This window comes from Ascidia mentula, chromosome 9 (assembly GCF_947561715.1).
Source record: "Ascidia mentula chromosome 9, kaAscMent1.1, whole genome shotgun sequence".
Taxonomy (NCBI): Eukaryota; Metazoa; Chordata; class Ascidiacea; order Phlebobranchia; family Ascidiidae; genus Ascidia; species Ascidia mentula.
In genome coordinates, this window is record NC_138574.1 from 7,971,947 (window position 1) to 7,999,522 (window position 27,576).

General features: G+C 36.0%; 6 protein-coding genes across 6 annotated transcripts; 4 read left to right on the top strand and 2 right to left on the bottom strand.

The window, feature by feature from the left end:
• The first annotated feature begins 310 nt into the window (after window positions 1-310).
• Window positions 311-1,062, top strand: LOC145914491 (myb/SANT-like DNA-binding domain-containing protein 3). Its single transcript, XM_083002315.1, is given in 4 exon segments — window positions 311-405; window positions 407-666; window positions 855-901; window positions 955-1,062. Coding segments are annotated over 4 exon segments (510 nt in total).
• A 2,016-nt stretch (window positions 1,063-3,078) lies between these two features.
• On the top strand, window positions 3,079-6,232 carry LOC145913821 (uncharacterized). The gene is made up of 8 exons (XM_083001580.1): window positions 3,079-3,353; window positions 3,524-3,686; window positions 4,037-4,162; window positions 4,253-4,340; window positions 4,595-4,745; window positions 4,984-5,038; window positions 5,098-5,135; window positions 5,476-6,232. The coding sequence occupies exons 1-8, from the start codon at window positions 3,279-3,281 to the stop codon at window positions 5,797-5,799; spliced, it is 1,020 nt and encodes a 339-aa protein (XP_082857706.1). The 5' UTR covers window positions 3,079-3,278; the 3' UTR covers window positions 5,800-6,232.
• Window positions 6,233-8,419: 2,187 nt separating this feature from the next.
• LOC145912924 (mitochondrial adenyl nucleotide antiporter SLC25A24-like) lies at window positions 8,420-14,161 on the top strand. Its single transcript, XM_083000370.1, has 12 exons — window positions 8,420-8,891; window positions 9,289-9,529; window positions 10,098-10,224; window positions 10,287-10,374; window positions 10,535-10,646; window positions 11,885-12,043; window positions 12,134-12,244; window positions 12,623-12,775; window positions 12,909-13,076; window positions 13,141-13,291; window positions 13,391-13,506; window positions 13,567-14,161. Exons 1-12 carry the CDS (start codon window positions 8,500-8,502, stop codon window positions 13,636-13,638), a joined length of 1,890 nt encoding a protein of 629 aa, XP_082856496.1. The 5' UTR covers window positions 8,420-8,499; the 3' UTR covers window positions 13,639-14,161.
• A 699-nt stretch (window positions 14,162-14,860) lies between these two features.
• Window positions 14,861-16,163, bottom strand: LOC145913769 (pfs47 receptor-like). The gene is made up of 2 exons (XM_083001528.1): window positions 15,811-16,163; window positions 14,861-15,668 (listed from the first exon to the last, which is right to left on the bottom strand). Exons 1-2 carry the CDS (start codon window positions 16,035-16,037, stop codon window positions 15,140-15,142), a joined length of 756 nt encoding a protein of 251 aa, XP_082857654.1. The 5' UTR covers window positions 16,038-16,163; the 3' UTR covers window positions 14,861-15,139.
• A 448-nt stretch (window positions 16,164-16,611) lies between these two features.
• On the bottom strand, window positions 16,612-19,643 carry LOC145914024 (sphingomyelin phosphodiesterase-like). The gene is made up of 12 exons (XM_083001798.1): window positions 19,518-19,643; window positions 19,231-19,453; window positions 19,038-19,118; window positions 18,727-18,976; window positions 18,551-18,667; window positions 18,253-18,348; window positions 17,906-18,076; window positions 17,692-17,843; window positions 17,421-17,564; window positions 17,138-17,324; window positions 16,833-16,938; window positions 16,612-16,756 (listed from the first exon to the last, which is right to left on the bottom strand). Exons 1-12 carry the CDS (start codon window positions 19,598-19,600, stop codon window positions 16,612-16,614), a joined length of 1,755 nt encoding a protein of 584 aa, XP_082857924.1. The 5' UTR covers window positions 19,601-19,643.
• Window positions 19,644-21,299: 1,656 nt separating this feature from the next.
• On the top strand, window positions 21,300-24,728 carry LOC145913478 (uncharacterized). Its single transcript, XM_083001151.1, has 6 exons — window positions 21,300-21,746; window positions 22,059-22,131; window positions 22,245-22,447; window positions 22,624-22,738; window positions 22,979-23,078; window positions 23,310-24,728. The coding sequence occupies exons 1-6, from the start codon at window positions 21,340-21,342 to the stop codon at window positions 23,504-23,506; spliced, it is 1,095 nt and encodes a 364-aa protein (XP_082857277.1). The 5' UTR covers window positions 21,300-21,339; the 3' UTR covers window positions 23,507-24,728.
• The last annotated feature ends 2,848 nt before the right edge of the window (window positions 24,729-27,576 follow it).

The window sequence follows — 27,576 nt, forward strand, 5'->3', positions numbered from 1 at the left end:
TTAAACTGGTAGTCACCAACCAAGATTAAACCGGGATAACTTAATCCAAGGTTTAATCCAGATTAAATAGTTAATCCACGATTTTGCTGAGTCACCAGAAAGCGCGAGTGGCAATTTTGGCGAATGTAGTCATTCCAAACGTGTAAAAGTGTATTGAATATGTCAAAAACACAGAAGTTTCATTAATATTATCAATTTTATGGCTTCTGATTGTGCATGAGAATTGTAGCAGTTGCATTTTTATAATTACAATGTATTCAATTAATTTAATATAGCTCTATTTCTGCGGATTTCAGTTTAATTAGTGATAATGCCTCGTTCAGCAAACTTTAGCTCATTGGAAAAAGATCTTTTGATTTCCTTGATTGAGTCATATCATGACGTAGTAGAATGCAAAAAATCTGATCATTTAACAAAAAGATGATGCTTGGAAGAAAATAGAACAAGAGTTTAACAGCAGTTCAGTTAGTCAATCAAGGTCGATCGAGCAGCTTAAATGGCTGTGGAAAAATATGAAAGCATCAAGCAAAAAAAGTGCTGCTTTCAATAGAAGAGAGCGTGTAAAAACAGGAGGTGGACCACCATCAATTTCATCAGACAGCACTTCAGAGAAAGTTGAATTGTTTATGTCATGCACATCTACTTCTAAAACCACTACTATTGTCTGTATACATTGTAATTAATATACTTTGCAGCTTTAATATCAATGGTTCTCAATCCATTGTCTAATGAATTTGATGACGATGCAGTATTAGATTTAACTGATTGCACAGATACTAACACTTCAGCCTCAGGTGACACATATCACACCATTTTTCACATTAGTCATACTATTAATATTTGCTTTGTTGCAGTTTATTCCAGTGTCAAAGATGTTTATACCAAACCAGAAATGATTTTGGTAGTAGACACTGAAAAGAAATCAATTGCAGAACAACTGCATGACAAAAAATGAATCTGTTACAACTTGAAATTGAGCAAAGAATGAAAGAACATGAAATTAAAATGCAGATATATGAGCAGAAATTAAAAAACACAAGGCAGAATAATCTTGTATTCTGATGTTTGCATGCCAATTCAGTTCCATTCACTGTATTTGTATATTGTGATTATTTCTTTTCTGTTCTTTTTCTATTCTGACCACCTTCTTTCTGTTCTTACCTAACAAAATCACCATATTTTTCAGTTGTATTTTTTAAAAATTTTGTGTAATGGTTTCGTAAAACCCGACCTGCAACAGATGGTTCTTGATTGTTATTGGATGCATCAAGTACACTGATATGTTCATTGGGGTCATCAAACTCTTCGAAAACTTCACCCTTTCGCACAGCATAGTTGTGTAAGCAGGCTGTGGCAACTATAATGGTAAGTGTATTTTTTACATTTGTTCTGATTGGAATCCTCAAACAGCGAAAACGTTGTTTCCAAACTCCAAATGCACGCTCAATTTTTGTTCTTGTGGTAATGTGTGAAGAATTGTAATTTCTTTCTTTCTGGTTGCTCGGATTTAGAAGTGGTGTCATCATATAATTTCTGCAAGCATATCCTCCATCACCAAGTAGTAACCCTTCCATTAATTTGTTTTCTAGTTGGTGACACAAGTGACTGTTGTCAAATATCCTGCAGTCATGAGTGGAACCGGGCCATCGACAAACCAGATTGGTGAAGAGCATATCAGGATCACAGACAGCTTGCACATTGATGGAGAAATATCCCTTTCTGTTTCGATATATTTCTGCAGTATCTCCACCAGGCGAGACTATGGGGACATGTGAACAATCAATTGCACCAATCACATTTGGAAAACTAGCCACTTCATAGAACTTGGCTTTAACAATTTGCAACAATTCATTAGATGGAAAATCAATGAACATTTTGTGTCTCTTTGCCACTGCTTTTGACACTCTGTGAATAATTCGGCATGAAGATGATTGGCTAATGCCTATTAGATCACCATCTGTCTTTTGGAAATGCCCTGTTGCAAAAAATCTCAAAGCAGTGCATATATTTAGTTCTTCGTAGTGACACAGTATAGATCATTCCCTATTAACTGTAATAACTGAATCACATTTCCCTTGCAAAACCTAAATCGACTTGTAAATTCTGCTTCATTAAACTTTTTCAGAGGGTTTATTCTATCACGTATACTTCTGATTGTTGTATTGTGCTCACTTGTATCGTTTTCAATGAAATCCAATAAATCTATTACATCCATGATATGTTTTACAATACCCACTAGTCGTATCTAAGGAGATTTTTAAAAATTTTTATTTTTAAACTTTTTTTGCAAATTTTTGATTAAAATATATTTCTCAGACGTTTTTAGGAAATTTTACCAAGTTTCATAATTTTAAAACACCTCTAACGTTGTCAAATTCGGCTTAATCCAACCTTAAACCTGGGGTATAGCAGGATTAAATTTTCGGTACTTTAATCCTGGATTAAAATATAATCCCGGTTGGTGAATAGGGCATTATGGGATAATCCCATGTTTAATCCAGGATTAGCTTAATCTTGGATTAATCTAACTTGGTGAATTCAACCCCTAATGTCTAATTGGTAACCTCTGGTCTGGATTTTTGAGCGGAGTGGAGTTGGAGTAGAAAATGTTTTTTTAGACCCAATTTCCAAAAGGTGGAATCCAGGAACCTCGCTAGCTCGTCTGCAATGCCATACAGATTAAATGAATCTGTAACCATACAAATGTCATCGTTAATAAAGCGTTGCATATTGCATTTTGCATCTTGCACAAATAACTTCGAACGTTTGTTTGGGTTATTATAAACATCTAATAAACCGATATTCATAAAGATAAGAAATATATGCAGTTCGAAACTGTCTGGATTCGCCTCTGCGAAGAACTGGAGTCCACACAACTGTGTACTTGTGTGCGAGGAATTTGAGAAGATTCCCCGCAATTGCAGCGTAACTAATATTTTTTTTGTTAAACGAAGCAAGTAAATGTTGAAATTTAAGCATGTGAGAGATCGTGTGGTCTATCTTACACGACGCACAGTTCAGGGCCCACTGGCGTAACATTTCGTACTATCTTAATACTAGGTGGCGCGTTGGAGATTCCAATGAAAACTTGATGTCCAGTTCTTGTGCGGGAAGGGACTTGCACTTGCCGGTCCCAGTGTGATCATATGATGTTCTGCGAGCACCAACAAGTTTAAAATTTTGCTCTCAATAACTATTTTATACAGTGTGCAATATATTTTTTTCCAGTGACAAATTCAAAGCAAAATTAATTTAAGTGGAATAATATTATCAGGATAATGAGCAGGTTGCCAAATACACAAGCTGATGAAAATCATTTGACTCAAGATTATTTGTACGAATTGCGAAAAGAGGTTGGGTATTATAGGCTACCTACAGAGTATTTATTCTGCTACTATAAGATTTTTTGTTTGACAAGATCAAGTTATCAGTATTTATTCTGTTTTTATCGTGTGATTATATAGGTGTAGTGTAAATGTACATTAAATTAAACTTCCCACCATCATAACAGTTTGTATTTCAGACACTTGAAGTCCTTCGCCACTACCTTTGTGAGCACTTGCAACCAGAGAAGTTATTTCCTTTGCTTCAGTCTAAAAAAATTTTGACAACTGCTGATTGTGAAGAAATAAGAAGCCTAACAACAACAAACAAGAAAGTAGACAAACTTATTGATATTATAAAAAGTAAGTACAGTGCCTAAAGTTCACCAAAGTCACTGCAGCTCTTGTGAAGAACTGGTGTGCATTTCAAAATGGTAGTGAAATAAAGAGAAAGGATTAGAATACCAACATATAATTAAAAAAGGACCCTTTGCAAGGCAAAATTGCACTTGCCTGAACCTTTTTTGGCTACACTTATCCAAAACAATGAACCGCATTTTTGTTATATTTGAAAATGCAAGTTTTTGGCATTTTATATCCAATTACTAATGTATGTTTTTGTCACATTGCTCCATATTAAGATTGCCAATAGGACTCATCAGTGTTTAATTTTTTGATCACTGAGCTTAATATACATGTAATTTGGTTTGCAGGAACTGGACCAAACTGTTTGTTGTATTTGCAAAAAGCTATTGAAATAAGTAACAAATCTCAACTGTTCATTGTCAAAAAACTGGAAGAAACATACAATACAATTCTACATGACCCATTAAATCAAGGTAACACAACACATTTGTATAACACATATATAAATATTGTGAAATAAACTTTGCTGGTAAGTGGTTTGTAAAACAACAATTATCATACAGAAAAGTTACAAAGCATTGAAACATTTCCATGTGACCCCCCACCCCCTTACTCTCAAGGTCTTAAGCAACCATCTCATCAGCGCCCAGAGTAAGTTATATCCAAATTAAATTGCTTTTTTGTGCATTCTGTAGTGCTTTTTAAACTACAATTGGTTATAATAATTTAACATTATTAACAATTTTCAGTAAATCATAAAATACATATTCATTCATTAATTCATTGGTTTATTTTGCCCAAAAGTATTTTAGTAATTAAAAGAGATGGGGAATGTGAGAGTGTGGGCAGGGAGATGCTAAATATATACCTCATAGTTTAAAAAAAGTTTTTTTAATCAAATATAGGCCGCCTCCAGGATTTTCATTTTCTAACCAATCAAAAGTTTCTGTTTTGAGCAATGTTGACCGACCAACATGCAATAGTCAAAGAGGAGGTACAGATAATTCATCTGTAATTGGGCTTTCAACGTCACCTTTACCATCTAGCATCTCCCAGGTTTATATTTTTTATTAACTTAACTGATTGTTGTAAAAGAAGTTTAATACAAAAGTTAATAATAATTTTGTTTATAAGAAACGCAACTTAGTTAGACATATCTGGTATTTGGCTTGTGTTGTTTCTATTTTGCACATGTATGTACTTTCCATTGTGCGGGTAACAACCTAGCAGAATGTGGTTTAATACTAAATTATATTTTAAAGGAAAAACCTAATGTATATTCCCAAATTTAAAGGTTGCTAGTACTGGAACATTCTTCAGAACAGTCTCACATTTTCATACAGCTGACTGTAAGTGATGATTTTAGTTTTTTTGTAGTTTTTTAATTGACAGGTGCTTTTATTTCTAGATCCTACTGAAAATATAACTTCATCAATCATGGACCAGGTTCGATTAGATAGTTGTTATCTTGCTTTGTATATAACTAACAGTAACAATGTAACATTGGTATTAGCTTCTTTTTTATGGAAATTTATTTTGTGTGCAAAATAAGATCAATATACATTTCCTAAACCAAACCCTGTTGCTTGTTTATAGACTGGGCTTAATATTTAACCAGATCTAAAAATGTGGAGAAAACAGGTCATGCCATATTTGGCAATAACTCTGTTTCAGGTTTTAATGACAGTGTTTCATACGACTTAATGTAATCCAAAAACACCCTTAAATATATTCAGGGAACTAGAAGTAGTTATCCTGTGACTTTTGGTGAAAATTTTATTTACAGAGGGAAAAAGAAAGATGGTATGGAGAGGGTGGAGTATCTGTTGCTACTGAGGACCAAAGTATGGAGTTTCAAAAAATTCGAAGCCGTTCCATGAAGTCACATCGTGAACCATCTGAGCATGATGCAAATTTGAGTTACTCTCCTTCTTTAACCCATAACATAAACGAGACCAAGGCATCTTCCTTAGCCAGATCACCTCATGCAACAGAAAACAGTGATGATTCATGCAATGGCCATATACCTGCAGTATCGAGCACAGAAAATTCGTATACTTTGCGAGTTCCACCATATGAGAGCTTTGAAGTGTCAGATGGGGATATTTAGTGTGTAGTAGTATTTTTGTTTTTAATTAGCAAACTTTACCATTCCCCTAAATTTGGATTTATATTTCGTAAGCAATTTATTTTGAGTAACTCTTGTTGAAAATATTATGCAGTAACAATATTGTAAATAATTGGTGTGTGCAATTAATTTCTTACGTATGTCATTTGTGTTCTGCCAAACTATCACACTGATTTCGTATAAGCTCGATTATTAATGGCTTTAAAAAAGAACTTCTGGAAGCTGGAATATTGTTGTGCCAGTTCTGCAATGCATCAGTGAAAAAACGCAGAACTTTCTTTGTGGCAATTTTTCATACATGTTTTACTCTTTCAGTCTTGCCTTCATGTCTTTTTAACTACTGGTTTCTACCTTTTTTCTTCACATTATTTGCACTTGATGTTGTTATGCCACTGTAAAGAGTCCAGAAAGAAAACCTCTACCAGCTTGTGGTGTAGTAAGAACATCAGCAGCAGGGGGGTATCCAGGAATTTTTAAAGGGGGGGGTCCAAATTTTTTTAGGGAATTCTCCGATTTTCAGGTATTAACTAAGGTTAATTGTGGGCGAGAATCGCAAATTACGAACGCCGGTGTTCGCGAAAGCCACCGTTTAACGCTATGGAACACTCGATGCAAGTTTTTGAGGTAGTGCTTGCGCCGTAGTTTTATTACTACTGCTGTCAAAGTTTAACAACTAAACTAATTGACTGTCACGCAAGTAAACCGCTTGTCATTACAACGTGGCTACTGAAAAACGACGTTTCGTCCGTAAACTTGACGCTTGTTTTGTAACAATGCAACATGTTTGGTAACGATGCTCCCTGTTTGGAAACAATGGCGAATGCAAGCACGATGCGGTTTTTAGGTCAACGTCAAAGAAAATTTCTGGTTTTCACGTGGATTTTGACAAAAAAATACAGTGGCGTTTGTTTAGTTATCATAAAAGACCAAAATACTTAACAAAAGGGGGGGGGGGTCCGGACCCCCCCCTGGATACGCCCATGATCAGCAGAGTCATGTGAAATTGAAATGGGTAGTGTGGGATGTAGTTTCGTTCAAACGGTTTCTAATGTTTAGATATAGACAGTGTAAAGCTCTCATCGCGGCTTTGATGTAAGTAAGAAACCGAAACCAAAGTCAGAAGTTGCACGACTGTTTTAAAATCGTGGTGAAATGTTGGTTCTTTGATACAAATGGATTTTTATCTAGTAATATTCTATAAAACATTTTTCCCCACCAAAATTTCTAACTGGCTACGCCGCTGATTATCATTGCTCGGTGCTAGACGTTTTTAGACAAATAAACGTGAAAAAAATATATTTAAACTATGGCTGTTCGCCTAAAAAAAGTCATCATCTTGATCTAATTATTGATATCCTCGAATTCGGAAGTTTCTGAAATGCATCTAATTTCTGGATGAAAAGCAGCGTGATAATTTTTTGCATCCTGGCCGATGGCCACCCTGGCTTCGCATCAGGCAACATACATTCAAAAAGTTTTTTTTTGCCCTGAAATATGGAGAAACATTCGGTCATACGGTATGGTGGCCGCCGGCGCTCGACAAGACCCCCTTTTTCATTCGCATTTTCGCAAGGACATGCTATCATCCGAATTGGGCAAAATTCCCTGTTCAGTATTCAGAGCATGACGTCACATGAGTGTTCTAAATAAATTGAGATGTCCGGTCGAATTAAGCCTTTATAATTGAGGGAAATATTTTATGACGGTGATTAGATCTATGGACGACGTGATACTGTTTTTTTGCTATGTAGAATGTTATAGGCCTTAATGCAGGTTTACCGCCAAGCCTAGATGTCAAGCACGCATTCGTAAATATCGTAATAAAAGTGTAACATACGGGAGGCTAATCTAAATGTTTTTGTGACACGACATGACACAGGTAAATTTTGAGTAATGGTATTAATTTCTATGACCATACTATGCAAAAGTATTGATATATAAGTATGGTTGTGTAATATTAACTACTATAGTGGCCTGATGCTATTGCTGGTGCCTGGTGGGCCTGATGATAGATAATAATTGATTTTTCATAGTTTACATAAGGTTTATAAAATGGCTGTGGTATTGTTATACTTTTGTTTTCATAGTTATCATATAATATTTTACCATGGATACAATCTTTGTCGTGGAAATGCAGTGGTGGTTATCCCCTAAATGTGAAGGTCACCTTTTCTGCAGTGACCACTTGGCCTAAACCTTAAAGCTCTTATCACACAATCTGTTGTACAATCTGTTAAACATGATTGTGTTTTTTATTTTGAATCAATTGGTCATGTTGCCAGGCTAGTTATGTTAGGTTTGGTGAACCCAATTAGTACAAAAAGATAGTTCTAGGATATAGTTACATCTTACAAGATTTTTTTGTCATGTATATATGTGTCATAAACTTTTGTATGTTTGTTAAAAGAAATTAATTTTTCAAACATTTCGATTGTAACTACAATCATTCAATGTGAAAAATTGTAGTTTAAAAAGTGAATTTCTTATAAGTTACATTGCTGTTTGTTTTGAAAATTAGAAAACTGTGAGTTATGTTCCTTTGTGTGTTTATGTTTATTTAATTATTCCTCTTATTTCTTTTATCGCATGTGATTTAAAGTGATATGAACTTATTTTATTTACTGAATAGTGGAAAAAATATTTGTCAAAGAAAAGAGAGTTGGATGACAATTTTATCCGGGAATGACGGATAAGTCTGATCAAAGAACATTTAATCTTCCTTTCAAACTGAGACATCAAAACAAATTCTTCAATATTTCTTGTGAAGAGTATTATTCTGATCAACCTGAATGCATATATCCAAAGTTTTTTAAACAAATCAGGGTGAAAACATCCTTTTTGTGGCCAACAACTTTGTGCACATGTCATCAAACTGACACAAAAAATGACTTATGGACTAAGCACTCAAACCCAAACTCTCTTCAGTCAAAAATAAACAGTGAAGTACTTCCTTGCAGTGATACACTAAGTCAGCACACAGGATTGCATGTGAATGGCAGTATTTCACTAAATCCAACAAATGTTACAAAGTGGGATAAGGTGATTGACCTGCAGCAATTACATTCAAGAAGAAAGTAAGTTCTTCTCATTGATAAAATTAACGTCAATAATATATACTGTAGTTCTAGTTGTTTGAGAATGGTCCTACAGAAAAATAAAACAACTTGTTTATAATATACTTTTTTAAAAAGACTTATGACAGCCTAGAAATGAACGTCACATGCAACATAACTCAATCCAATAAACAACTGGAAATGACATGACCTATGTCATGATATGTTATTATCACTATCTGCTAGAATGCTGTGTTTTGTGGCAAGGCATGGAGTGACATGCTTGAGTAACTCTTTAAAGACCACACTCGTCCTTTTTCTCAAGTGTGCTCTGTTTGTTTTGTGCGCTTGTAAGGTGGCCTAGTTTCCTGATACCCTACGCCCCCTTGTTATTACGAGTTGCGTTTATGTTCAACAGTTCACTGGACAAACTTGATTTGAAGTTGTGCAGTTTAAATCTCAATCAGCTAAGTCTACCAGAAGTACATCGAGCAATGGGTAAAGAAGGATGTCCACTTGTTATTTCTCCTGAAAAAGAGGCCTACTATACAAAAATATTCAATCAACTTGATGTTGACAATGATGGAAGAATTGATGTGGAGGAGTTGAAGCATGCATACCGAAAGATGGGCCTTCTTCAGGTTCCTGGTCAAGCAGAGGTAAAACTAAAGTTATGTGAGAATAAAAGGAAATGCAGTGTTGTGTAACACTCACTTTTATGTCATATTTTTATGTGAAGTAGTATTAACTTTTTAAAGGTTTAACTTGTTAAATTTGTTGTCTAAAACAGTTCTTAAAAGCCTTGTTTTGTTTGTTGCCCATTTGGTACAATTTATTAATTGCATGGCCATGGCCATAGTAAATACAAAGCGCAGATAAATTAGTAAACATTTTTGTTGAGTGCGGTAAAAGATGTATTAAAATATTATCATAATTTTATAACAAATGAAATATTTGTCTGGTGATATAAGATAAAGATAATATTACATTTCATTAACTACCACTTCCTGTTTAGTTTAGTCAGATTTTTGCTACCAACCTTGTATATATTTTTTACTATTGTATTGCAAGAAGCTGTACCTTTTGTGATGTATATGACTCACTTTATCGTATGTTGTACTTTAATGGGTAACAATGATACTTGTACAAGAATAATACTTATTTTATTACAACCATTATCATAAATGCACCTGTGGTCATTAAATTACTGTGCCGAATTTTATTTAGAAATTTGTATCAGCAAGTGATATAAATAAGGATGGAGAGTTGGATGTTTCCGAGTTTGTTCATTACCTGCACGAACATGAAATGAAACTGCGCTTAATGTTTAAACGAATGGATCAAGACAAAGATGGTATTTTACTTTCAGTTATATCCACATGATTGTTGTTTATGCAAATATCTTTATTATGTTAGGAAAACTCACTCATTCAGAGTTGCAAGAAGCATTGCGATCTGTTGGTGTTGATGTCACAAAAGAGGAAGCAATTCAAATTACTCGAAAGTAGATTTACATTTAAATTTGTTTGATATAAATGCTTGCATAGTAATAATGGTCCCACAGTGAAACAGATAAAATTTCATTGTTGATACAAATGATATTGTGACTACCAAAAAAAATTTTTGGTGGAGTTATGCATGCATTAAACACAAGCTAATTACAGAATGGACAAAGATGGTACCTCCACTGTGGACCTTGATGAGTGGGTTGAACACCATTTATTGCATCCCTCTGCTGATATAAAAGATATGATTTCCTATTGGAAGCATGGCACTGTAAGTACTTAAGTTACTGTGGTTATGTTCTAAATAATTTTAAGCTTTATTCAACCTGAGAGCTGCAGACAGGGTGTATACACGCACTGTTTCGACCTGTAAGGTCTCATCAGTGCAGCTGTTAATGTGGCACTGTGCTAGCTGGTAGACTAGCAGGCACACAGATTTCCACTTTGTGGTACCTTTCGGTCAATCGTCGATATGTTGGGTTTATTCAACCTGTTTATATATATGGTTTGGGATTGTGTAGTTGACAATCACTGATTAGATATTGTGTTTTGTAAGTATCTGCAAGAATTGAGTTCTGTGTGAAAAGTATCATGCCAGATTTATTTTTAAAATATTCATGAGTTTGAGAATGTAAGTGAACAGTGACAATCCATTCAAATTAAAGTTTTGGCCACCAAATATTCATTGTCATGTGGTGCTTCTAAACATAGAAACATTCATGTAAAGGGTAACTAGGTAACTTCAAATATAATTGGAAGCAGGAGTGTTCAGTTTAAATGTGAGATTTTAAACTGAAATAGTTCTACATTGTGTTGTGATAGATTAATGCAGCATGTCTACTTCATAGCAGCAATACACTTGAAAGTTTATGCTGTTGCAATCAAGCACGTTGTTAAGGCATGTTATATACTTAAATTGACCTTGCTTGCTGCAACTCGCTATTAAACCATGATGGACAGTATAGGATATCAGTATTGTATGATAATGACAGTGCATTTTAGAGCTTTGCTTTTTAAATGTGTTTTTTATTTTATATTTGGCATTGTGTTTTTGTTCAAGAGTTTTGTTTTGTAACAGACAATTTTTGTTAAGGAGTTAGTGATAGCTGGCTTGTGCTTTTGAGACCTGTGTGCATTATTAGGCTTTGTTCATCAATGTGTAACATCGTATGTGATGTAACTTCCTTTGACTTGACATGTTGCTTAAATTATAAGCTATGCAGCAAAAGGCAAGGAGTGTTTTAGCTTGCTTGGCAGGCAAGCTACATTCTGTAACTCATGTCATAAATGCTAGATAAAAGACACACTATATGGGTTATCACATGTATTGTGCTATTCTGATTTGAAATACTGACAAGGTTTATTTATGCATTTTTATCCACAAAACACATGATGGTTGCTTTGTATCTTTATAAATATGATGTAATAATTTGCTTGTAATGCACAAAACACATGAAGACTTTTGCTCCAACATCTTAATTCTCACACAAAACCATTTTTGCATTTTAGTACATCGACATTGGGGAGAGTTTGATTGTTCCTGATGACTTTAGTGAGGAGGAAAAAGTTTCAGGATTATGGTGGCGCCAGTTAGTGGCTGGTGGGGCAGCGGGCGTCGTGTCTCGCACATGTACCGCACCACTTGACCGACTTAAAGTTCTTATGCAAGTGAGCAACCACAAAATATTTTCCCAATGTATTTTATTTTGCATCTTCTCTCCCATAATTGATGATCAATGTTACAAACATTAATTACAGGTTCATGCTACAAAATCCAACAACTTGGGTATTGTTTCTGGGATGAAATCCATGCTAAAAGAAGGAGGAATAAAATCTCTATGGCGTGGAAATGGTATAAATGTTATAAAAGTAAGTATCTTTCGAAAATAGCATGAAATAAACAATGAATTACACCGGATCGGTGAAAAAAGCCTGCACATCGTACAATATATTTGTATTTTTTAAAAATTTTTTATTAAGGGTACTCATGCTTGTGTGGCAGACCTTCACTTGTACTTAGTTATTTTACGCTGATTTTGTTTTTACTCTTCGCAGAAACTGATGATGCCTTTTTCAGGGCGAAATATATTTTTCTGCTAAAAATAAAAACAAACAACAGCTGTTTGAAAGATTGACTAAAAAATAATATTTTAATTTATTTATTATGTTACATTTGCATTACCTTTTTTTAATGTGGAGAAAAGAATTTTGGTTTATGTGTACTAAAAAACATTTTGTTTTGTTTAGATTGCACCTGAAACAGCTGTGAAGTTTATGGCATATGAAAAAATAAAAAAATTGATCGGAGCTCAATCGCAGTCAGAAATAGGTGCTCCACAGAAATTTATTGCAGGTTCTATGGCTGGAGTTATTTCGCAAACCACAATTTACCCAATGGAGGTAACTAATTGTCAAACAATATTGACTGTAAAATCGTATAGCTATAATGTCAGTAATGTTAGCAATAAATTGACTCATTTGTGTTGCAAACTGTGCATTATTAACAGTCAATTGAAAATGTCTTATTTTGCAGGTCATAAAAACCAGGCTTGCTCTGAGAAAAACTGGTCAGTACAAGGGTATACTAGATTGTGCTCTGAAAGTTTTACGCAATGAAGGGCCGCAAGCGTTTTTCAAAGGTTACATCCCCAACTGCCTTGGAATCATTCCCTATGCCGGCATTGATTTATGCATATATGAAGTAAGCTAAACAATAATTAAAGCTACTGCATTTGACAATACAAGTAATTTTATGTTTGGTTTAGACCCTGAAAAACTTCTGGATAAAAAACTACAGTGCTGAGAAGGAGAAGCCATCTGTTCCACTTTTACTTGCTTGTGGCACAGTATCTAGCACATGCGGACAGTTATCCAGCTACCCTCTTGCCCTAGTTAGGACTAAAATGCAAGCCCAAGGTACCTTGCTTGGTTTTACATTGCAAATGACACAAAGCATTTTCCTTCTATTAAGTGCAGTGAATTGATTGCGCTTCTAACAATGATTTGTTATTTTAGCCTCGCAGCCCGATGTGAAGAATGAGAAGCTTAGCATGGTTTCACTATTTCGAAATATTGTTCAAAATGAAGGAGTTTTTGGTTTGTACAGGGGTCTGGCCCCAAACTTTATGAAGGTACATTTTAATACAATCTTTGTGTTCATGGTTTGTGATGCAACAATGTTTTTATTTTAGGTTGTTCCAGCTGTCAGTATCAGTTATGTGGTTTATGAGAATATGAGAATGCAACTCGGTGTTTACAGATGATAAAAATAGCCATAAAACCATTATTAGGAAATTTTACCAATTGTCAACTTAACAAGGATATCTCTATGCATATATTCTAAAAATATAACATGATTAATTTGATTTGAACAAATTGCATCAAAAAAAGTTATTTATTAGTTTATGTATGTTTTGCTTTGTTGTTTGTGTGTGATTTTAGTTAATTTTTGTCTTTTGTTTTGTATTTGGTACTTTTTCTCTATAGCATACTGTGGCAATCTATAGCTTGCTGCATAACATGCACTTGGCTTTGTAAGTGTCTGATTGTACCTTCAGTTGTGCTGCTGCCATGTTGCAACGTTTCACAGTAGAAAGTATTTTTTGCCATCTGCAAGCAATGTGTTTGCTGTGTAATACAATGTGGTTGAAAAACATTTTGAATAGACTTACTGACTGCCTCCATTCCTGATCATTTGTAACTGTGCATCAATTGTGTCAAGTATGTGCAGCTGGTGACTCTTTCAGTTTGTTGCTGTTTTAATAATAAACACTTAAAACTTTTGCATTATTGACTGATTACACAGTAGGTTTGGTCGTCATATCTGCATTTCTATCAAATAAGTGTTGCTGGTGGAAAATGCTCACCTTATAGCCCTCTGTCACAATATAATGATGGCACAACAAAGCAAAGTGGTGCATAGAGGTCAATTTTATAGTTGTGCTGTTGCTGTCACCACATAAGTCACAAGGCCCAGCAACGTTTATTGACAAATAAGCGGAGCAGCCAGCAGGTACATTATTGCACAGGATCTTGAAAACAGGATTTCTCTTATTTATTTGCTATACATGTCCTTTCGATTACATGATTAGTTGTACTGACAGGTATGATTATTCCGAAGTAAGAACAAAAAAGTTAATTCAATTTAAAATATGGGAGCCACTTAAATTTCTGGCATGAACCTAATGAAAAAACAGTGCAAAACTCAACTGTATTAAATATGGAACAGATTCTGCCTAATTGGAAAAAACTGCTCATCTTTCTAAAGGTTTTTATCCAATTCTGCATAAATTTTCATTCAGTTGAATTACAAATTTGGTAGAAGAAAACAAATACATAGAAAGATGGTGAATACTTCTGATGAATTAAGAAGAAACCTGAACCCTGAGCCACCAAGTAGCATATTTTGAATCCTGAACTTTTTGTGACAATCTCACTTACCCCTATTCATACTTAACAATCAGCTGTAGTGAAACAAAATTTAACAGATTTAATGAAAATTTTAATTGTACAAAGGTGTGTGCAGTGTTACAAGAGCGCTTGACAGAAAAACGCAATGAAACAAAATTTTGTGTTGCATTACATTGTTGTATGAGTACTGCAAACATTTGCAAAAATAGAAATACATAACAAAGAAAAGACACTGAAGCACCAAGTATCACAAATCAAATACAACTTGTATTTTATTGTTGCACCATAGTGGGAAATCATACAGGATTATGAGACAAAAATCTTAAAAAAGCAGCTTGATTATGATTGTGAGAGTCATTCACATAAAAAATCCAGCTTACAATACTCCTTTAACTTTTCTGGTAACCTGAGTTGGTCTATTGCTTCAAATGCATGCATTTCACAGTCTTGTTCATCGGAGTCAATGGCAAATATTGCATTCAACTGCTTTCTTATTACAAGTTTAGCCAGCATTTTAAGGTTTGCTGGACTTTCCTTCAAAGCAAGAACTTCATAGTGTCTGAAAAGATACTCTTTGTCCATAAAAGGGACATACAGACATTTATGAGTTTGGTGAACTTTTCCTGGTATTTGTGTGGTCTTTAGTTGATTGGACAAATTCAACCGTCTTCCTCTCCATGTCCTTCCTTGCTCAAGAGGTCCAGATGTTCTCCCAATATACAAAGGCTCCAAATATGAGCAGTCCATTCCTCCAATAACAGAGTTATTTGGCACATTTCCGTTTTGGCAAGGCACCCAATGAAGTTGTTCATGATTTGTAGATACGAGGACTTCATATTCATTTGAAGACCGCACACCAGTTGCATATGGCACAAGCAGACATCTGTGTACAAACATACAACCATCAAATTATTGATGCACCTTAGTGCATTTTGTTTTTGGTATATTTGCATCATTTAATCTGTTTGGTCCAACTATTCTTTTACTTTCAAATAAATAAGCATTTTATATTTATTGTAACGTACTTTTCACTTGGAACAACAACTCCAGGTGTCAACTCGTTTCGGTTTTCAATTAAACGTGTTCTTCCTATGTACGTGGTTTCTTCAGCTAATGTTTTTCCCCCTATTACAGCACCATCTGGAATGGACCCATCCCTCCCTTCACTCCAGCTTATAGTGCTTGTGGGTACAGTTGTAAAACAGGAAAACTGATCGGATTCAATCATCGTCCAACGGCCGCATTGCAGCATTTTAAAAAATTGCAGCAACTTGAATATTAATTTAATCTGAAGCAAGGGGGAAAACCAAAGGTATTAAAAAGGGTTAACTTGGAAGAACGAACGAAACACACCTGTCAACAACTGTTCCTCAACACAACAAATGCATACAGCCATGCTCAACAGCACAAAGTCAATAATAAAACACGTCACGCTGCGTAATAGGTGTTTATTGGTAAAAGACATCGCTGATTGGGCAAAAATGAAAAACGCCCACCATATAAACTTCCCAAGCATAACGAGTTTCTCAACCGTAACGTGCACAATTTTTCTCAGTTTATATATTATACACTTTTGCAGGTGCTTTATAAAACAAGTGATTTTACACACAATTTTGATAGACAGCAATAAGTTCTGTTCGCCTGGCCTTAGGCCACCCTTTAGAAATACTGGTGTGTACATTAAAAAAAAACATCACAACTTTGATGCTCTAATGCAAAAACGACAATGCTTCATTTATTTGCGAAATAGCAAATTAAAAGATTTGGCAAATTCATTTAATCAGCATAATTGATAGACTTAATGGAATTTTTTTTATTCACGTCCTTTAGCAAACACTGTTTTGTCCTTTTTTGACGTGTTTGATGTCACATACTGTAGATTTTTTGCAATCCGAATCACAGGTTGCCGTATCCTCACTTTTACTAATATGCTGATAATACTTTTGGAACAAGGCATCGTTGGTTTCAAAGCTGTTGAAGTGAACAATGATTGGTTGTGAAATCGCAAATTCATAATCGGAGTGCATTTCCTTGTAAGTTACAATACCTGTCAACGAGCTTTTGAACCTCTGCAACACTTAGATTTTCCATTCCATAGTCCTCTGATGTTGAATATTCGTACTGCCAGATAGGATTATTGGAAATGTTGGCTTCTAAATTGGGAACATAACGAACGAGTTTTCTTAATATTATTATCGTGATTTGTATAAGCATTAATTAAAATGACTTAATATTGACGAGACAATTCCAGATATTAGAAGTTCTAAATTCAATTTTGTCTCTTGGACTATTGTTTCATTATTTTATTCGGTTCAACTTTACAATAGATCAAAACATGTTTCGATTTTTAACCTGTAACATTAAGGTAATAATTTCGAGCGTCGAGCAACATATGGGTTGAATCTGGATAATCTCCATCGATTGTATAAATTCTGTAGCCAGAATTTAAGTAGGAATATGTGGTAAAGCCAGGCCCGACAAGGCCTATGCTTACAACTTTGTCAGGATTTGTTGTGTCGTAATACATCTTTAGTTCATCCTGCAATTTTATATAAATCTCATGTTAGTTTCAATTTAATTATCCAAATTTTTCAACAGTTTTTCTTTTTTATCAGATATAGTGGCGTTTAATTACCGTGTGTGCATGACCAAACAAATGAGCCACAATAGATGATTGATATCGAATCATGATATCGTAGTAGTTTTCGCCCCACCATTCCATGCAACCATCCACGGGTCTATGGGTGATTATTAACACTTTTTCCTTGTTGTCTTCTGCCTAAAACACCAATCACAAATTTATTAAACGTCCAAATCAACTACACCTACTAAAAATTAGATCCACAAAATAAACAAAGAAAATATAGATAACAGAAGCTGTACAAGTTACAACTAAGGCCATTTACTGCTTGTAGAACTTGAACTAGCCACTTAAGTTGGCCTTGGGGATCCACCGAATTATCCCCCACAAGAAGCCACCAAGAATCGTCGCTGCAATAGTTAGTATTCAGGGATATGACCCGAAGCCCGGTCTGCACCAGTGTAGTAAAGTAACCTCCTACGTATGCATAAAGACATATTTAATGCAAAATTATGTTTGCTCTTGAGTAAGCTGTATACCATCTAAAACTGTTGCAAGATCTTCAGATGGAATCCAGTGCGACCAACTGTCAAACAACGTCTGGTACAGCCATTGAATGTCGGCACCTGGTTCGTTGTATATGGAAGATGGCGGATAGGAATTCACGGGTGCACTTTCATGATTTCCGACAGCCGCATAAACAGGTGTATCTTAACATTCAAATGTGGTAGTAAAACTTTGTTTGTAACGGTATGTAACGACACATGTAAGTCGTTCTTAAATTTTACAAGCTTAGGCACCAAACATTATTGCCATCCGAGTGATTTTGAAAGTTTTGTTTTGGGACCTCATACGTTTTTAGGCAAAGTTGAGTCTAAAAACTTACCTGGAAAGTAAGTAGTCAACAAGTTTGTCCATCTTTGGATTTTGTCGATTTGGTCAAGACTCGTTTGATTCCATACGTCGTGAGCGGGAATATCACCTTTGCATTAAACAGCACATGTAAAGGTAAATTTAGCAGCCATTGTGCAAAAATAAAAAAGACACGCCGATACCTATATTTGTCATTTTCGCCACAAAGTCTCATATAGGCGCTAAACCTATTAATCCAACTACTGTTGAGATCATTTTGAGTATTTTACTAAATTGAAGGGAAAATTTTGTTTGGTAACCTTTGGTCTAACCTGTGAACATTATGAAATCCAACTTTTCGTTACTCGCGTTTTTCATCATGCTTTCGACAGTCCATGGAGCCATATCGCAATTACGATAATCTCCCCACAATCCTGCACCATCCTTGGCTGCACATAAATATGTTATTGATTATAACTTGCCGTCCTTGACTTCGTACATAACTTACGATCGCTTGGAACTTCGTCGTTGTCTCTGCAACACAGCGGTTCGCCACATGTGGCGCTTGCACCCGCTTTGTAACGTATATCCATGTGCATGTCAGTAAAAAACATAAACTTGGATTTGGGTTGATCTGCACGTGGTTTTCTATACTCTTGTTGGGTTTCTTGATTTGGTGCAGGGATCGGAACATGCCATTCGGGCAGAAAACCTTCGGGTTGTGTGGTGCACTTGTCTTTCAACAACCAAAAGCACATCTGTAATATTGTAGTTGTAAATAAAAGACAAGAAATTCCTTGTTTTACATTTGCCATATACTTCTTGTGGGCTTAAGTTGTACAGAACATAAAACACTTCCAATTTGAATTCATTGACCGCTAGCTCGCAGACCCTGTTATCCTCTATGTGTACCTAAAACAAGCAAAAAAAATGATTGTTATACCGGTAGAAAACGAATTTTGTTGTGTTTTAATAATGAGTCCAAAATATGTCAAAAATTTCTGCTTTTAACGAAGCACATACTTACCGCTTCACAAATTATGACTGCTGCCGCTGCGATGACATCTTCCCCCGTTTCAGAATTGAAAACTACTTGGAGAGCTTTCACAGCGATTTCACACAAATCACACGTCAGTTGTTTCTCGGCAATCAGATTGTCAATCATTTCACTTTTCTCCGAAGATAAAATGTCACCTTGGTGGAAGATTTTGCGCAGCAGTAGCAGAACGGCGGTGCTGACGAAGAAAATGCTGATAACCGCATATATATGTGTGTATATATATATGGATATAAACAAACCTTTCATGATTTTTTAACTGGTTGCTAGGCTTCTCGAAAGTGACAATGTCTCCCCCTTTGGTTTCGTCTGATGGATCAAACATTATTCGAACATTTTCTTCGATTGGTAATCGAAACGACTTGGCGACTCCCAGTCCCAAAACAAAGAAAAACACAATCAACAAAAAACACGGGATTCTGGTAACTTTCATTTCCAAACCTGTCTTTAAATCTGTTTAACCAACTCTGTTAATAGCAAAGCAAATTCAAGTCTGCTTGTAAATTGTTTATCTCTTGGTGTTCAATAATCGCAATGTGTGCTATCTAAACACGTTTTGCAAGGTGCAGTATAACTCACAAATCAAATCGATGTTGCAATAAAATCCCAGGCTCTGCCTAATTGATGTTTGCATATGTCACCTGTCCCGTGATGTGTTGTTAACTTTACAGCTGTGTGTTTGCAAAATGCAATGAACACAAAGAGGAGTTGCAATGCACTTTAACCCTCAGGTGTTTACCACAAGGACGCTCAGTTTTTCGTAACTGTGATACATAGTTCGCCCAACCCCTAAATATAAAAAAATCTTCTGTAGACATTCTTACCACTTTCACAGAGAAAAACTTTCGTTTCAACGCAGGATGAATTATTATACGTTTTGATGAGCTGTAAGAGTGATTTGATTGGTGTAGAAGAAGGCAAGCGTTGCTTTGTCTGCTAATCCATCAGTTTACAATCAGCGTTTTTCACTTTAGTAGAGTCAAATCGTCTAACGGTCACGTGTTTCTTGGTGATTTGTGCTCTTGTTGCATTGTAAACATTTGTACACTTTATTGTCAATATCAAACTTTTTGCAGTTTTTCGATTTGGAAAAAAGTGGCAACCAAACTTAAGGCAAATTGCAGTGCGGAGCGGTAAAATCGAGCTGCGTTGTGAGATTCGACGCGCAAAATAAAGTACTGCATGGGACCTTGTAGGTTACGCGTTTTAACAATGTAAATTTTGTAATAAAACGCTGATGTTTTATTATCACACTGTTTTTTTGTATCTTTTACAAATACATGGCTTTGAAAACATTTCGGCTATTTCAATTTATCTTAGTTTATATTTTTGAAGAGCGTAAATTTAGGGCAGGTTGTACACACATGTTACCTTGTGTTTACTTCACCTTTATCCTAAATACTCACCCTGTGTTACGAGCAAAGGTTATCCCTATTGCTTGCACACAGGAACTCTATCTCGAATTACCCAACTCGATTAAAGCAATTGATGCGTGACATCGTAACTTACCTATTAGGTTGCCAAACGTTACACAACAAGCGGCTTCCGTAATTATCCATCTCGCTTCAGTTAGTCACTAAACGTCTTAACTATAGTCGATTTCGCCAATATGTGTGAGTTCACGCAAGATACCTTGTTACATGACAGAGTAGCTTTGTTACAAAATGTGTACGCTTGCGTGGAGTGGGTGTCCAGTTAGTCGCCTTTGTTATGTTGTGTTAAGTGTAAGTTTTTCGGAGTGGCAGCCCAGACGTTGTGGTTTGAGTCCTGTGTGCTGGCAGCCTCGAAATTTTCCAAGGCTAGGTCAAATATTAACACACTCCCTGTGGAAGGTAAAACGTTTGACAAGTCAGTTTTAGCAGCAAACGTTACTTCTCATTAACCGTGGTGTACCGGAGGGGCGATATAGGAGGCAGCATTCACAAAATATAGATTAGCAATAGTTACAAGACGTTTGCAATTGGCAAAATTGTTGTGGTTGATACTAATTTTAAACAATAGTAAACTTTGTGTTTTGCAGCAAAGTGGAAGTGGTCGATTTGATTGTGACCGCACGACGCCATAATGATTCGAGCAAAGCAAAATGACCTTGACAAGTTGTACGCGCCACATATGCAGTGGAAGTTCCTTTGCTGGTCCTTGTTTTCATATAAGTCGCTGGCTGTCGTAGGTAGCTCCATCCTGCTGGCCCTTTTGGGATCTTCTGCTAGGGGAGACAGTTTTCTTTTTGCTGTAATGCTATGGCGAAACTGGGATCGTTTTCACTTCATTAGTTTGCCACTTGGCGGAAACGTTGACATTGACGTACAGAAGCACGAAGTTGGAAGTGTTGCTGCAACATTTCATGCAACAAATGCAACTTCATCGGGAATTTTACACAACTACTACTTGGACGATGCTCATTACTTCATCATATCGTCGCTAGTCAATTCCTATCTACTATTTTTTTTAGTTGGGGGCTTTTTGCAGTGGTGAGCGTATATTTTTGGTATTGATTTTCCTTCTATTATTCGAGTGTAGTCAATGGCGTGTTTAAGTAATTGATTCGGAGCAACGCCCCTTGAATTAGTAACTAAGCATTCAGCGTACATTAGGTGAAACTTTGATTTTCAATTGACCTGTTGTCATTTGATCGAACACAAAACGTAAACTAAGAACAATAATTAGAAATAAATATGTTTTGTTCTGACAAAAAGTCAAATTTGGAACCTGCAAATAGGAGATTTAGAAGAGCTTGCGCGCGGTTTTGAATGCTCATTTATAACTGGTAACGACCTCTGCAGGTATTACTACGTACGACAACGCGATCGACCAAAAGACTGGAAATGTCAGCCCGACAGGTTCCTGACAAGAGAGGTCAGACAATAAATTGTATCGTAAACAATTGATCCTTATTAAGCATTATACGACAGAGCAAAAAATTTACCAACGTAATTTGTAGTTAAATATACTTTTTGTTGTTTAATTAGAATGAACGACACGAATTTTTTCTTGGGGCGGCTTGCCTCTCGGTCAATGCGACCGTGTCTGGAATACTCTCAGCATATGTCTATAACGGTGGTCCGAACATACCAATTTACTATGACGTGCGTGAATACGGCTGGATCTATTTGGTTCTTTCAACCGTGGTGTTCTTTCTCATGCAGGATGCCATGGCTTATTATTACCACAGGTAAAAGAAAGTCACCTAAAACCTTTTTTACAATACTTTTTTGGAAATATAAGCAAAAAACGTTTTGATGCAAAGCCACTTTAGAAATATCACTGGGTATCTTTATGTTTCATGGTTTTAGAGCGTTCTATCACAGCATTGTTTGCGGTGTACAAAATGATTTTTGCTTTCCGTAGAATGCTGCACTTCCCATTTTTTTATCGGAACTTCCACAAGTGGCATCATCAATATCACAGCCCAACAGCGTTCAGTGCGGTTGCAATGCACCCTTTGGAGTCATTGGTTTTCCAGGTACGCGTTTTAACTATATACAATACATGGCGGATTTAGGAACTTGGTGATGTCTTACCGTTTCGAACCAAGGAACCGCTTTTGTATTTTTTTAAAATTGGTGTTACATGATACCTTCAGCTTTGTCTCTTGAATGGTGCCGATAAATAGGAATCCTCACCCGCATGTTAAATCTGTTCTCGACGTTGTATGGCACAATACAAAGACGCAAATCGCAAAAAGTGATATGAGTACGTTTAGATTGCTCTTTTGATGCCACTTCTCGTGATTCCAATGCACTTCATGGCAGTGATCGGCTGCTTTTACTACCTTTATTACTTTGGATTGATTGACCATTCAGGCAAGTTTATTTACTTGAATAAACAAACCTATAGCTATGAACATCTTGCCATTACTTTATGCGTTCGTAACCTCGTCTGTGCAAGATTTTCAACTTTTAACAAAATCAATTTATCGGGTTAACTGCGCGCTACTGTTTTTATACAAAAAATAACGAAAATAAGCTGGACGTCTCTAGTAAATTTCAACCGTAGCAAATTAGTCTCAAACCGACGCCGGACTTTTTGTTCAGGTGTTGATCTGAACTCCGTGTGGCCGTGGCAACCCCCGGTCATGTTTCATGACGATCACCACAAATATTTCCATGTCAATTTTGGTTTCAACACCCTCATATTCGACCGAATCCACGATACACTGCGTCGCAAAGATCGGGAATATAGCGAATCCATTTTCTACGGAAAGGGACGACTGATCGAAAAATCTAAATAATCACGTTGTTTGGACCGAAGCGCGTACAATCGTATATGCAGGTCCTCGACACCTCAAACTTTACCTGAAGTTTGTGCTTATCATATATTGTTTTGCTTAAATTCCATTTCTAAATCAAATTAGTAATTAGCATTTGGCTAAATATATACACATAGTATTAAATCATTAGGTTCAAGTGGGTAATATACCGCAACTTTTTGTCAAAATTGATATTTTTGGAAGCAACAAAAATCTACATTTTGCAACATAGCTTACCTTAAAGTGTTGACATGGAATTTTCTATTTGTTTGCTCCGACGTTTTGCCTCGTCATGATGAGCCGTTAACAAAGCTGAGAACGACTTTAAACGACCTTATTTGTGGACCTGCGCACGCTGTACACAGAATGGAATGGGAGTAAATACTTTGCAAAACTAAGTACCTGTTTTGATGTTCTGTTTCTAGTTGGGCGTCATTGGTTTGTTCTTGATCTGATATAATGTTGTGCTATTTTAACCCTGATTCTGCGCACGCTGTAAACAGAATGGAATGGGAGTAAATACTTTGCAAAACTAAGTACCTGTTTTGATGTTCTGTTTCTAGTTGGGCGCCATTGGTTTGTTCTTATCTGATATAATGTTGTGCTATTTTAACCCTGATTTCTAGCGTTCAAAGGAAATATAGCCAAAATACTACTTTTTACTAAATTTAATATTGTTGACTGAATCGAGTAATTAAGGACTATCCTAAAAAGTTTTACCTAAGTTACATTTTCTACTGTGTTGATATGTTGTGACACCATCTTGTGTTTTGTTTAAGTGACTGATGTTTCTTGCACATGACTTCGCTTTGGCACATTACTACCAGTGTTACTATCTGTATATGATGCACATCATAAATATCAATTTTTTATGTCGCTAATACTGTGTTCACCATTTACGTTCCCTGACCAAGTTGTTCCGCAAATTCATTCAAGTTCAGGTTACCACATCCCGTGTTTTGTCTTGTGTTTAAATTGCTGTCGTTCTTGTCCAGTCCCCTGGACAACGGTGCTACGATTTTTGACGAAATCAGTTTGTCTCAAAGTGATGAGTGTATCAAAATTGTAGCGGCGACTTGTAAATAAGTAAAATTTTTGTAAACATGGACATTTGTTTTTAATTCTGTGTTTTCCATTTGATTTTGAATTACAACTGTACATTATGGTGCGATTGTGGTGTGATGAAAATACACTCTTTGAATCATTCGTGATTAATATGAGTGTTGAAACAGAATTCATATTTTAGAAAGCTGTAGATTCTGAATTAGCCTCGTAAAATGTTCGTGGCATCGTGGTCATCAAAGCGCTAGATTTTTGGATTTACATTAAAAATCAAAATAGCATGCAATTTCAATAACTAAAAATAAAAACGGGTACAAAAAGCCAGCAGATCCTAACGTTACCCGTGGCGTGCGGATAACACACGTTGTTGAACTTAATAGCAAAGGACTACTTAACAGGAGGTCCGAGGACTGATCTTTTGAGTACCTTTGATTAAAAATTTGTCAATTTGCTGCATTGCAATGTGTCTGCTGGAACTGTTGTAGTGTTGTCATGACGATTGTGATGGCCTGCTTTAACTCTGTCGCATGGGTTTGCGCTTTTCCGCTCAAGTAATATAGTATATAATGCTAACGAACGTGGACCTTTGTTTCATATGCTACATGATAATTTTTGCAAAGCCTCGGGGTTAACTGCAGGCAAATATTTCCGGGAAATGAGACGCTAATGTAAAGTTGTACAAGCCCATTGTAAATAGACAAACATTTTTTGCGAATCAGCAAACATTTCAACGTGGGTAAAGCACGTAGGCCACTTGTTCCTTTGAACTGCAGCGATGTTTCCTGAAAGTATAACGTTCAGTGTAATTTACAGTAAACGCAGCATATTTCTATAAGTCTGGCAATGGCGACTTTCGTAGTTTTTTAATTTATTTTCGGAATACTAGTAATGAGAATTGTTTTATAAACAGATATTTGGCGGAAAACCAATCAGTTTGGTTTGTATACACCGAGGTATTTGACCACGTGTTAATAACACCGAACTGTATGATTCACCTACATTGTTTTTAAAAGCACATTCTTTTACCTTAAAATCGAAGAAAATGACTCATTGTCCGCCATAATATCAGGTCAGTACCTATTTAAATTTATACACGACTCAGCAGTGCCCCTAGGTGAAGAGAAATTAACAGGGAAGAGTGTAACAAAGATTAACTTTTAACTCCTATTGTAGATTCCAAACCAAAATTTCGTTCTTTTCGTTACTGCTTTTGTTATGCTTTCTATGTTTGGCATTTACTTAACAAAGGCTGCGCAGTAGCTCTGCGCGGGCAGACCGCGTGTTAGGCTTTGCTTGCTTCTGATGTTGCCAGTGCTTGGTAATGTTTTTTTGAACCTAAGGATTCTATTTGAATAAGGATTCTATTTGAATAATTGTGTTTATATTCTATTTGAATAAGCTGTGTAAAATTTGGAAATTTTGCCTGCTGACTGATCGGTCCAAAAACAGTTTGAAACCGTTCCATTTTTGGCGCGTTGTTGTGCCGGTCGTTCCTGTATCGAATACAAGTGTCTGTTGTGTTCCGCGGGCTCGGCCACCTAGGAGAATTTGGGACGCGTTTGGGCTAAAGGCCAAAAAACTGCTGTGTAGCGTGTAGCGCCGCCGATCTGCAGAAAAAGCACGTTACACCTATGGTGCTGAGATAAAATATGCTATCAATAAAACTAACAGGTACTCGGGACATGCTCTCAAGTTTGTGAGCATGATGCAAATGTAAGTAATCACCGAGTGAAGTGTTAATATTGTCTTTTTTCTGTTTAGGTATTTGTTATAGGCCCGGCAAAACCAAATATGTGAAAAAATACCATTTTTATGTAAAACGTAACAGAAAATTAGAGTCCATCTGAACATTTCTGTGAACCTTTCAGAATCTAAACAGCTGCTGGTTTTTTGGGACAGTCTGGCCTTCGTTGGGGCATCGTGCCTTCGTACGACTTAAGTTTATTATGAATGGTAGCCTACATTTCTATAAAGCAATTAAAGGCTTAGAATCAATGTCAGCTTTCATACTGACCATTGTTTATTTAAATAAAACCCGAGTGAGCACTAAACTTGTTTAGAGATTTTATTAGTTTTAATCACCAGATCATAGTACATAGTGTTTGTTTTACTAATTTCTAATATAACATATAACAACATGATATGAAGGTTTTACGTTTGTAATATAACGTTGTTTCGTCGTATGATTTATCGATTGAATTTGCTAAACACGGTATATAAGTAATTTAATGCTCTGAATAGCATTTCATACCATGAGCTTTTTTCTTCATCGCATCTTGAAATCTTTATCTCCGTCGAATCAACAACCGCATTGCGTGGCTCCAAACCATGTTCAGCAAACCTGCCGAACATGCTGAAGATTTTCAGTATGTTTCGTGCAAGATCACGGCAGCGACACAAAGAGTTTTTTTAAAGGGAAAGTCACGTTAGTATTTTTTTAGTTTGTATTTGTCCAACAAAATTTATCAGGTTTTGACTGAAATAATTCCACTGACTTTTCATTGTCAAGTTATATGCAAAAGCTTTTCCATTTCAAAATAAACCAAACGCCCAGCAACCAGCCTGGGGCTATACAGGTACCGTTGAATTTCGAAAGCTAATAAAAATCGTTTACACAGGAAACCGGGCCTGGGCGTGTGAAGGTTGTTGTGCCAGGAGATTTGTGACAATGACAAATTCAGGTCATTGTCTCGAGTTTCAAGTATGTTTATGAAAGTGCAGCCTGTAGGTTTAGAAGGTAATAACACTAAATTACCGTGCACAATTTTGTCGGGGTACCACGTAAGTTAGTGACGGGTACAAGTTAGGCATATTTATTTTGACAAACTCGCTTAAAAGTGAAAATGTTTATACAAAGTGACCTTATTGTAAACACTATCGTATTTGGACACTGAGGCAGAATTTAGTCAGCAGTTATTCGTAGCGATAGGGGGTTTAACAGGTAAAGATTTGTTCTTAAATTAAACCTTTACTGCTTTGGTGCAGAATCA

Excerpts from the sequence above, each read along its gene's own strand:
- LOC145913821 (XM_083001580.1), top strand. The coding sequence starts at position 3,279 with ATGAGCAGGTTGCCAAATACACAAGCTGATGAAAATCATTTGACTCAA. Across the intron at positions 4,341-4,594 it reads CCATCTCATCAGCGCCCAGA|GCCGCCTCCAGGATTTTCAT; the intron begins GTAAGTTATATC and ends AATCAAATATAG. Across the intron at positions 5,039-5,097 it reads ACATTTTCATACAGCTGACT|ATCCTACTGAAAATATAACT; the intron begins GTAAGTGATGAT and ends TTTTATTTCTAG.
- LOC145914024 (XM_083001798.1), bottom strand. The coding sequence starts at position 19,600 with ATGTTTGATCCATCAGACGAAACCAAAGGGGGAGACATTGTCACTTTC. Across the intron at positions 18,349-18,550 it reads GGATTTCATAATGTTCACAG|GTGATATTCCCGCTCACGAC; the intron begins GTTAGACCAAAG and ends TTTAATGCAAAG. Across the intron at positions 16,757-16,832 it reads GTTCAAAAGCTCGTTGACAG|CTTTGAAACCAACGATGCCT; the intron begins GTATTGTAACTT and ends TCACTTCAACAG.
- LOC145913478 (XM_083001151.1), top strand. The coding sequence starts at position 21,340 with ATGATTCGAGCAAAGCAAAATGACCTTGACAAGTTGTACGCGCCACAT. Across the intron at positions 22,448-22,623 it reads ATGGCTTATTATTACCACAG|AATGCTGCACTTCCCATTTT; the intron begins GTAAAAGAAAGT and ends TGCTTTCCGTAG. Across the intron at positions 22,739-22,978 it reads TGGAGTCATTGGTTTTCCAG|ATTGCTCTTTTGATGCCACT; the intron begins GTACGCGTTTTA and ends GAGTACGTTTAG.
- LOC145913769 (XM_083001528.1), bottom strand. The coding sequence starts at position 16,037 with ATGCTGCAATGCGGCCGTTGGACGATGATTGAATCCGATCAGTTTTCC. Across the intron at positions 15,669-15,810 it reads GTTGTTGTTCCAAGTGAAAA|ATGTCTGCTTGTGCCATATG; the intron begins GTACGTTACAAT and ends GTTTGTACACAG.
- LOC145912924 (XM_083000370.1), top strand. The coding sequence starts at position 8,500 with ATGACGGATAAGTCTGATCAAAGAACATTTAATCTTCCTTTCAAACTG. Across the intron at positions 10,647-11,884 it reads CCTATTGGAAGCATGGCACT|TACATCGACATTGGGGAGAG; the intron begins GTAAGTACTTAA and ends TTTGCATTTTAG. Across the intron at positions 12,776-12,908 it reads CCACAATTTACCCAATGGAG|GTCATAAAAACCAGGCTTGC; the intron begins GTAACTAATTGT and ends CTTATTTTGCAG.